This window comes from Etheostoma spectabile, chromosome 4, assembly GCF_008692095.1.
Source record: "Etheostoma spectabile isolate EspeVRDwgs_2016 chromosome 4, UIUC_Espe_1.0, whole genome shotgun sequence".
Lineage (NCBI taxonomy): Eukaryota > Metazoa > Chordata > Actinopteri > Perciformes > Percidae > Etheostoma > Etheostoma spectabile.
The window spans coordinates 21,685,399-21,696,783 of NC_045736.1; the positions used below are offsets into that span (position 1 = coordinate 21,685,399).

The following is an 11,385-nucleotide window of genomic DNA, read 5'->3' on the forward strand; positions in this document are numbered from 1 at the left end:
GATTATTATTGTTATTATTATTATTATTATTATTATTATTATTATTATGCTCTGTACAAGCTGAATTTTAGTGTTATGACTGTTCAAGGTGGAGTGAATGTTATTATTTTATACACTAAGTAGGGTTATTTATAAGAATGCATATACAATAATATAGACTACTTTAGATGAAGCTTTTGATCTGAAAAGTAATTAGTAAACTGTCTTACAATTGAAACGGAAAATGCAGAGTTTGCCTATTGAAATACAATAAAGTAGAAGTAGAGGAGAACATATAGGCCTATTGGTAGTTTTGCGTTCGCAAATCTCTCTCCTGAGATGTTGAACTGTTACAAGTTCCGTTTTTGAGAGGGGATGTAGGCCTACACAGGCCGCTGGTGTCATGTTTCATTTCCCGGGTGGGATTAGTTCACTTCGGTCCTGTTTTGGTTCTGTGCTGAAGCCCTAACGTGGCGCTGCCGGTTACTTGTTCATACTCTGAAATTTCACCGAAGCAAGTCCTGCTGTTGCTGTTGCAGAGGATATAAAATTCTGGTTTTCTTACCTTCAGGACCATCTGCCAGGTGCACAGCCTTGACAAGTCCCCGTCCGTACCTTTACCTTACCAACATGAAGTCAGAGAGGGAGGACATCATTTTTCAGGCTCTCCTCTTAATCCACAGTGAGTAGGCTGCGTGCAGAGTATGCATACGTAATCTATCATTGTTTTAAAACAGTAGCCTCTTAAAGTCAAACATCTGCAACAATATTGGTAAGTTTTACATTAGATTAAATTTTTTTTTAAAATGTCATGTTTGTTCTCATTTCATTTTGTTCTTTGATACGATTAGGCTTCATATTTTAAGACTTCGAAATTACTGATCTTATTTAAAGTGTTAGAAATCGTGTCAGTTAATTTGCTGATATTTAGAGATAGAACCTATTTATCTGAACATTTCAGACTAATAATAAAGCTAGACCTGATGCTTTCCTCCTGTCTACCTCAAGCTTCACACTCTCTCACACACACACACACACACACACACACACACACACACACACACACACACACACACACACACACACGGGCACACACACACACACACACACACACACACACACAGACACACACACACACACATTCCTGACATGAGTTTTACTGACTCAGTGTCCAAAGCATCATGAGTGCAGGCCAGTCATTAGTTTAACTGCACTTTATGAATAGTAGCATCAAGAGTGAAGATTTTCCACTATTGTTTTCAATTAGGCATATTAAGTTTGTCTGATCTCATTTGCTGACCTTGAATCCTTTTCGGCCGTAGTTCAATCTGAATTTAGGGAGCCTTCCAACATGTAGGAGTGGAACAGTCTGACATGGTCTGTTTAAGTGATTATCCTGTTTCACTTTCCCTACTGTTTTTTATTTCAGTCCCCGTGGCCTGCCTCTTCACTGCAGGTGTGTTTCTCTTAGTGTGTGTACATGGGCAGTAACGATTATGCATTTCTATTCAGGGATTAAGTAAATGATGAATGTCTCAGGGAGTAAACTCTACACCCTCTCTGTCCTCTAGTGTCAGGTCAGTCTGACAGCAGCAGCAGTGTGGTGGTGGCAGGCTATAATGTGAGCGCCCCCGCTGGGTCAAGGGTGGTGCTGCAGTGTGTGAGCGGACGCATGGTGTGGACCAGGGACAGGGTGAGGGACAGGCAGAGGGTGGTCCACTGGGACATGTACCGGGCCCGTCCAGACTACACCATGGAGAGGGTGCTGGACATGTTCTCTGCAGGGGACCAGAGGATCTACAACTCCTACAACCTGGGCAGAGTCGGCCTCAGCCCAACAGCCTTCAGGGATGGAAACTTCTCACTGGTCATCAAAGGTCACACTTTCATCATGTCTGTAGCTGTTGGTGACTTGGTCTAGTTCTGACTGATACTACTTTGTATGTCAGATTCATAAAAGCTCTGCTTTTCGGTAATTTTCAGAACTGATATCTTTGATATCTACAGGACCAAATTGCTTATTGCTTTAAAATACTTGTACTCAGTAGGCCATCTGGTTTGTTGTTTAATAAAACTAAATAAATAATAAACTACTAATAAACTACAACTAGCAAACAGCCCCATGAACAACTTGGTTCTGTATTTTTTGGGCTATATAGTTTGGAGAATATTAGACATCCCTTACAAAACTGACAGCAGGGCTGGACTCAGAGAAAAAGTCACAATTGCAAATTCATCTCCTACTTCAGTAGCATGGACAGCACCATGGATTTATAAATACACAGCCCAGTTAGGCTACTGATATTTCAGAGCCATGGTTGGGGCCATAGTTTCTAAGTTGGAAAAACGTCAGTCCGCTAAAGTGAGACACAAAAATGAGTCGGGCAGACTAGACTAACATATTCAACTAAAACAACCCCTCCGTTCCTGCTCTCTCTCTCTGCTAGTAGGGGATCGGGGGGGGGGGGGGGGGGGGATGTGAGAAAACCTTCTGTTCTGTAAAGTGCTTTTGGGAAACTCGAAACATCCGCACAACAACACAATTGAGAGTTGACTCCAAAGCAGCAGGGGTTTTGAATTTAGGGGTTTATTAACTTAACATCTGTGCTTACTTGTTGTACGTCTGCCAACAATTGAATGAAAAAAATGGAAGTAATGTGAAGATGATTTATAACTTATGAACTACAAAGTGTTGTAGTTTTTGTATTCTTTTAAGCGAACAGATAAGAAGGACTTTACCCCCCATTACACACATGTTTGCATATTCTGTGTTTCTGCATGTGATCACAGACGTGACGATGAATGACAGAGGGTTGTACTCTTGTAACCTCCACCATCTCTACTGCCACCTGTACGAGACGGTCAGAGTGCAGCTCAATGTCACCAAATCGCGTACGTAGCCCCTCACACAATACCAACTATCAGCATCTTCAATGCACAGCAACTTAAAAGTTGACTTGCTATGTCTTTTTTGCACAAAAAGGTCGCAAAGAGCAGCGCTTCTGGGATGGACAAAAGGCAGTGTATGTGGTGTTGCTTGGTAGTACCGTGGTGTTGCCGTGCATCAATCGACGTAGCGTGTGGACGGACTGGAGCAACGAGGAGGAGGACCAGCAGGTGTGTGGAGTGCATGAGCTTGTTTGCAGGTTTTCTTAAAACAATGAGTCTCAGTCTAGATCTACTTTTAATTTAGATATTTACTGAAAAATGTAACTCCTCCCCTACCTTGGTGGCCTCCAGGTGGTCCACTGGGACCGTCAGTCCCCAGGAGTCCACCACGACCGCGCTGACCGTCTGGTGGACCTATACGCCTCTGGGGAGCAGCGTAGCTACGGACCGCTGTTCCTACAGAGGAAGATGAACATCAGCAATCAAGCCTTCTCCGAGGGAGACTTTTCACTTTCCATATCTGATCTGCAGGTGTGCCTGAAATGCACTCACTCCCTTGGCATCACTCAATACAGTGTTTGTTTGTGTGTGTGTTTGTGTGTGTGTGTGTGTGTGTGTGTGTGTGTGTGTGTGTGTGTGTGTGTGTGTGTGTGGTGTGGTGTGTGTGTGTGTGTGTAAGGAGAGCAACAGAAAACCCTGATAGTTTCAGTACACATAGTAAAAAACAAGGGATACACTTCCCATTGGAGTCACCCTCACTGTGTGTGTACATGTAAACAATGTTTCTAGGACACATGCAACTTTCATTAGTAATGCAGCTCTGGAAATGAAAACTTTATCTCTACGTTGGGAAAATTAGGTTGGCAGTCACAGAAAGTTGAGTTTTTTTTTCTTCTAATAGTTACAACAGTAACATAAACAAATACATTATGTATCCAAAAGGACTTCCTGTCCCCTGTGTGCCTTTTATAGTAATAACAAGTTTACAGTTACATTTTAAGAATCTATGTGCCCGTTTTCTTTTTTTGACAAAACAACTGAAACCCTAAAAATATGGCGTTCCGTTACCTTCAAAGCTGTTTGGAAGTACTCCTAAAAACTTAGCCACTTAATAACCATCAAACAGTTGAAAATGTTCCGTTTATTTTACAAAGTAATTTAGGCAGACTAACTCTAAGGGTTTGATGTAAACAAATCTTTAACAGCATCGGAAACCGTTAATAACCTTTTTTAAGATTTAGTTAGTCTTGTGTTAGTATAAATCCATTCGTGTTTTCAAACTTCATCTTATAATTTGTTGTCTGGTGTCTACATTTTTATCACAGATTCTCTCTCACGAAGGCACGGGCAGTTTAATGAATGTGTGTGTGTTTGTCTGTCTACATTCAACACACAGCCCACAGACAAGGGAATGTATTCCTGCCACCTCCACCACCATTACTGTGGTCTGCATGAGAGAAGAGAGTTTCAGGTCACAGTGGAAGCACCAGTGATTCAGACCACCCTGCCAGCCAAAGCACTGCCTAGTGAAGACAGAGGTAACACACACACACACACACACACACACACACACACACCACACACACACACACACACACACACACACACACACACACACACACATTGTGCATTCACAGTAGTGAGTCAGTGTGAGTGCCAAAGCAAAGAGGATATTTTATGATCTAGTGTATTTGTACAATTAGGATAAAAACCACACACATTTGTGCCTTATTGTTTTGTCTTCATTACTGCCGTGTATGTTTTGTTTCTGCCTCAGACTCTCTAAAGAGCGAAGTAACTTTAGGGGAAGAGAAGCTGTTATTTTGAAACTTTTCTGTTAATTTCATTGAAGATTTCTTTCTTGCACTGTCAGCTTGTCAGACGCTAAACCAAACCCCTGTAACTACACACACTCCCTCACAACCTAGTTCTCCAGACTTCACTCTCATCGCACCTTCTTGTCACCCAGCGCTATCCACTATTTCATCATTGTGCTGCTACCTTTTCTGTTCTTGTTTTCTTGGGGTTGTCTTTAGTGTATTATCCACATGTTTTTTTTAGCTTGTTCCTCTCCATTTCTCCTCACTCAATTGCTTAGCTTTTACTTCACATTTTCTCACTGCTTTGACCTGCCTGAAAAATCATTTTTCTAAGTTCATATTAGAAAGAGGGAAAGAAAAGAGAGAAGAAGAGAGTGATTGGCACTTTGGCATTGTTAGTTGCCTATCTCAAATTCTTGTAGAATGAGAGAGTTTTTTCATGCGTGTGTCTGTTTCCATTAGACCACTAAAGCAAAAGCTGATAATGGCAGATGTATCAATGTGGGAAAATCATTGAGAGGTTAAACATGTCTGTGGTCAAGTCAGTCTGTGTGTGTGTGTGTATTTCTGTGCGTTTGTGCGTGTGTGTGTTGTGTGAAAGAGTGTGCCAAGTCTGATTTCATTCCAATGGAATCTCTCGCATACAGTCTTTGGACTAAAGTCCAGCTCTACCCACACAATGAATCCTTCACTCCCTGAGTTTTGCACCATGGAAATGTTACTGGTTAAAAACAAGATGCATAAATGTTTTTTTCAGTGCAGGAATGAGTTTGCAGAGTTTTTTCTTTCGTGCTCTCTTAGAAGCCCACTGTAGTATTTTATCATCTTATCTGCTCCTGTTTTGCCCTCTCTGACTGTCTGCTGTCCTGTTGACTTTGGCTCTGTCCTGACATTCTGGAGAAGTTTCACTCTTCCTTCTGTCCAGACTCTTTCTGTTTCCCCACTTTGATGATCCCACATGCTTAGGTTTGTCAATTTTCATCACACTGCTTTCACTCAATCTTCTCTATCGCTTTTTTCACTTTCTTTTTGTATTTCCTAATAAAGAAAGAGAACTGTTTTGAGGGGTTTATGGTCAAGATCCGGACATTTGCTTAATCTGCAAGGCAGCTGGCAACACGGAGGGAAAGACAGACTGAGACAGAGACAAATTAGTGTTTTTTTTAAAGAAACGGAGATATACAAAGAGTTGAAGAAATGTAGGTCACCCCTCCCTTCATCTAAACACAAACACATACTGCATGTTCCCATCTGTAAACTAAATAATAGGACCCTGGACTTTTAATGTTAATGAACATGTTGTTTTCATGTAATCTGCAGATGAGCAGCTGTGTATGCATGTTGAATTTGTGTTTTGGACCAAGGTCTTTTCTGGCTTCATTTTGTGAGGAAAAACCTCCCAAAACATACCACCGTCCCCTTCCTCTCCCTTGGCTCTTCTCCTCTGTTCCACCCTGCTCTGTCCTTCCTTCACTCTTCCTCGCCTCGCTTTTCTTTGTTTTACTGCCAGGAAAAGTAAATCACAGCATGACTTTCTCTCTGGATCTCATTTTGCCGCAAATATGTTGAGTCTGAGGTCCACAGCTGCTTCTTGCGTTGCACTTTTTTAACGAGGCAAAATGAAACCAGTCTTTCCCTCCCCCTTTGCTTCTCAGCAGTCAGCAGAACCGCACATATCAAATAATGCTTAATTATTCCTTGCTGTATAATAATAATAATTAAATAATAAGTTGCAAGGTGTTGGAGCTTAGGTGGCATCATACACACACTTATGCAGCCACACATGCACAGACTGACAATAGTTTTAGTCGGGCTTGGAGTCTCTTCACATTAAATGTACTAGCCTAATCTGCCACTGCAAACACACATTAAACACAAAGCAATGAATACCCCGGGAACAAAGACAGAACAAATTTGAGCAAAAATGAAGTTCAAAAGTTTATTCTTTTAATGTGTTCAGAGTGTGTGCGGCTGTATTTAGCACTCAAGCTAAACTTTAGCATGCTAACATGCTTACAATGACTATTGTGCCATGCAGATGGTTAGACGGTACTGCTTACACTGTGTTTTTTTTTTACATTTTCAAATTAGCACTAAATATAAAGTTCCGCTGAGCTTGATGAAAATATTGATGTTAATACATTCAAATATTTGACAATTTAAAAGTTTGATTTGATGAGGAGGCTAGATTAAGGGATGACACTTTATTACAATTCAGAAGGAAGATATGAATTTGTCTTGAATTGTATGACAATGCATCGTATAATTGTTGAGACATTTCACTCAAACTTAGAAATGGCAACCTTCCCAGGAAAGCCTACATGGGGGCAACGCTCTACTTGATGAACTAGAGGCCGCCCCGACATAATGCACGTTTAAGGCACTTCCACATTGGCTTCACTTTTCAGGCACGGAAGTTGCTGCTTGGGAGCCATGATCTGGACCAAAGCTTTTGCTATCCAACGAGAATATGTTATGATGTTTCAGAATAATTGAGAACATAGGCTTGCTGATTGCACTAGAGGGAAAGTCAGTGTACCAACAAAGTTAGCAGGGTTGATTCTCCAGGTACCATGAATATCTCTGCAAATTTCATGGCAAATTATTCAATAGTTGTCGAGGTATATTAGTCTGGACCAACTGCACCAACACTGCCAGGGAGGCTAAATATCTTTTTGTGACTAGAAGGGGAATTTGGAACCTGTAGGAACGCCACCGATAAAGTTAAATGGGGGTTCTGTGTTACTCATGAGGTGTGTAACGTCTGTTCAATGCGAGGTCTGGTCTTGTTTATTACATTTGTAAACCACAAGCTGACACAATGGTCTGTTTGTGAGAGAAAATATGAAGAACAGAGGAACACTAAATGCTGACTGTTGTGATCTCTTATTCCCGCAGACACCACTAAGGATGAATCACCGCGAGTCATCAATGTCATTCTGCCCGACCAGAGACACCACTTTCTCCTGCCGCTGGGCTACGTCCTCACCTCCTTCCTGCTCCTGGCATTCGTTATCCTCATCATCATCCTCATCACTCGTAGACGTAGACCCAAAGGTCTGACCTGCAGTACCTCCGTCTGACTGTACATTTACATTAAATTTACATTTCTGAATCTCTTCAAATTGTTTTGTGTTTTCAGAGTTTTATGCGCAGACATCCATGAGGTGAAAACACACACACACACACACACACACACACACACACACACACACACACACACACACACTTCCTGTCTTATTCTTAAACACACACTCAGACTTTTCTTCATTGCTGTGATAGGTCCAACAGAAGTCACAGCAACTCACAAGAGTTTGAGATGGACGTTACTGAAGTGAATGTGTGCAGTCGGGAGGAGAGATTTGGTAAGTCAAAAGAAAGAGAAAGAAAGTGGCTTTTGTCTAGACAGCTGTGTGTCTGTTTTAACTTTATCCTGTGTGATTTTAGACTACAAGAACAATCTGCTAAAAGAGAAGGTCCACATGAACACTCAGCCTAAAGTCATTGATCTTGACAAAGGTAACGTACACTCGTGTACACAAACACAAATTCAGCTATTATTAATTGTCCAGTTTTCATCCTCCTCAACCTGTATTTTATCTTTACAGAAATGCAGAAATTTTCTAAGTGAGGAAAAGACAAATAAAACTGAGACTGGAGTCACTGGCTGGTCCAGAGGCTGCACTCCAAAATAAACACCTCCACACTGCCTTCTGTCCAGGCAGGAGAGACAGCAAGGGACAAAATGTTATGAAATGCAGAAAAACCATTAAAAAAAAAAGAAAAAACAGCTCATATTGAGGCTGTGTGTTTATAAATTGTCAGTATTAGAGACAAAGAAGAACCGTTTTCTTCATTTGTACTTAATCAAAATAAAAAGACTGGACTTGGACCACAGTGTACGGCACAATAGCGTCACCAAGAGGGGAGTCTAATCCCAGCCTTGACTGTTAAATGAAGGCGCAATGAGGTCATAAATTGAATAAAGTTGTGATTGAGTGAATTTTGAATTATCAGTTATTACAGCTTCGATCAGTATTCCTCAAGTTTAAAAAAATACATTTTCACTTTGTTCTTCTCTGTTTTACGCACCACTGAAACGCTACTATCAGTGTGCTTCCTTTAGGCTATATGATTAACTGTATGCTAACTAACCAATGAAGCAGTGTATGCAAAAAATATGTTGATGTTCAGACTGTATTTCTTTTGTGGAATGTTTTTACAGTTATTAAAATTCATTGTTTTAGGCAGATTTTTGAATGACGTCTGTTGTTTGTGATTGGCTCGAAGAGATAACGTCTTTTTTTTTTGAATGTAGACAAAATAAATGTTTGGTTAAAGGCTAGGAAAAGCACCTTACTAAAACCATCAACAATGGCTCCGCTCTATTCAAGTGTCCCAATAAGCCATGACAGTGTAACAGCTGGCTCACTGTTATGCACAATACCTGGGGTCTCATTTATAAATGTGGAGTACACACAAAACAGGGCTAAACCACTTCCCACGCAAAAGTTATTTATAAAAAAAAAAAAAAAACTTGAAGGGAGAATGGCCCTCATTTCTAAAACGTGCGTACAACCTATAACAGTAACAATATGTAGGACTGACGCACGCTGAGTACACCTATACACGCCAGAAAAAGTCTGCAACATTGTTTTAGCCTGTGGGGTTCTGCACAACGTTACGCAGGAAAACAGGGTGCCATAAATGTCTTAATGGAGCCAGATGACCCGATGCCAGAAACCAGTGTCCAGCACAACCCCAACTGGGGGCTATACGAAGGAGACAGGATATTACTCCTCGCTTTTAAAAGGTATACAGTTTGGCAATGATATTCAGTACAGGAAACATGACAACGCACATTTTTATTTCTGTCTTTTAAAGTGTTGTTAATGGTCACAAGTGAACAATTTATTTCTGCTATTGACCGACATATTTAGGGCCTGAGCGCAGACAGCGGCGAAGGGCCTTTTGAAACTGAAGGAATTATTATTTCTTTTTTTTTTTCCAAATTGCCTTTTTGAGGGGCTTAACATACTCAAAAACTCACCAAATTTGCCGGTAGCATCAAGCCTGGTGAAAATATACGTACTGTAAGGGTTTCGGGAATAGAAAAAAAATGGCTCGCTGGCGACCCCTACAAAGTCAAAAGAATTAAGCCCCTGAAGTACATTTAACGTAGACTCACAAAATGTGGTACACACATGACACATGTCAAGACGTACAAAAAACACAATTGCAGCCATACCCTGAACCCAACAGGAAGTCTGCCATTTTGAATTGAAAGTTCCACAATGAGTGAGATTTTGGCCATTTCCACGTCTTACTTTAACAAAGTCCTCCTAGAGAATTCATCTGATCCACTTCAAATTTGGTCTGTGCCATCTTACAACCTTAGATATTAAAATGTATTAAAATAAAAAAAACTGTATTAAAAGAAAAACTCATGGCGTGGCTCTTTTGTGCGTTTCACCATCAAAACAGGAAGTGGGTGTAACTTGAATGTACATTTAAGGTAGTCTTGTGTGAGGTATCATTGAACTCAGAAGAGAGTTCCTTATTCATGGTGATGGTTTGGCCCATCCCCTATGCGGAAGCCACGCCCCCTCTTACAACGGGTGACCGATTTAAGGTGGTCTTATGTGAGGTATCAATAAACTCAGGAGAGACTTCCTTTTTCATTGGTAAAGGTTTGCCCCGACCCCTATGCTCTGGCCTTGGCACCTTTCACAGCTAACGAATTGATGACGAAGAGTCTTGCGTGGGGTTCCATTCAACTCAGCAGAGAGTTCCCTATTCATTGGGGACGATTTGCAGTGTCTGAGGGCCGCGCAAATGCACGGTTGAAAGGAGCGGCATCCGCAATTAACCCTGACGTGCGAAGGCCCGTCCAACGCTGCTTGCAGCTTCAATTCAGCTTGTTTTTCCAGCCCCTCTGCTGTCAGGAGACTGGGTCGGGGTGGTGGTCAAGTCTCATAGCTCACGGTTGCCTGACTCTGACTCGTGAAGAAAAAAAAAACACAAGTAAAAAAACACAAGTAAACCGTTTGTGTTTGTTTTATTTGTTTCATTATGACACTTGAGTTCATGGTTTTAATGATTTTTTTATTTGTATTTTTGGGGTTACATGACAGACAGTTGAATTCCTGAATAAAAATAAGAAATCAATGAAATTTATGTTACCTCCCTACGATTGTTTCCAGCCACTGCATTTATCAATGTATGACCATTCTTACGCTCAGTTTGGTGTAATACGGGGGTTTCATGAATCACACGTGAAGCCTGTCATAAGAGGATTTCTGCTCTCATATCTACGCTGGTTTCTACATTCGGTTGATAAATCAGGGCCAATGTGCAGTCCTCCACTTAAACTCTGACCCATGCGTACGCACATTTTGGAGACAATGGGAATTGGCGACACAGATGGTGAGGTGGTGAACTGAAGCAGAAAGTAAATGTGGTAAAAAAGATTATTTTTAATTATTGATGCCTGATCACATTTTTTCATCCACGTTACCAAGAAGATTAAATCCAGCAGTGTTATTAGCGCCTGTACTGAGTAAATAGGTCTGGTACTGTATATCAAAGCTGTCCCAGAGTGCCGTTTTGGACAGTATTATTAATATAGGTAGTCATACTGATGTTCAGCATTCATGAGGTGCTTTGCATTGATCATTTATGGTTAAAATGGGCGTGT

The 11,385-nt window shown here is 41.0% G+C and overlaps 1 protein-coding gene across 1 annotated transcript; it reads left to right on the forward strand.

Moving 5' to 3' along the window:
• The first annotated feature begins 381 nt into the window (after nt 1–381).
• Nucleotides 382–8,522, forward strand: LOC116687292 (matrix remodeling-associated protein 8). The gene is made up of 12 exons (XM_032512559.1): nt 382–661; nt 1,409–1,435; nt 1,551–1,856; nt 2,770–2,871; nt 2,963–3,096; nt 3,220–3,399; nt 4,265–4,406; nt 7,587–7,745; nt 7,831–7,855; nt 7,971–8,053; nt 8,136–8,207; nt 8,297–8,522. Exons 1-12 carry the CDS (start codon nt 610–612, stop codon nt 8,317–8,319), a joined length of 1,305 nt encoding a protein of 434 aa, XP_032368450.1. The 5' UTR covers nt 382–609; the 3' UTR covers nt 8,320–8,522.
• Nucleotides 8,523–11,385: the final 2,863 nt, after the last annotated feature.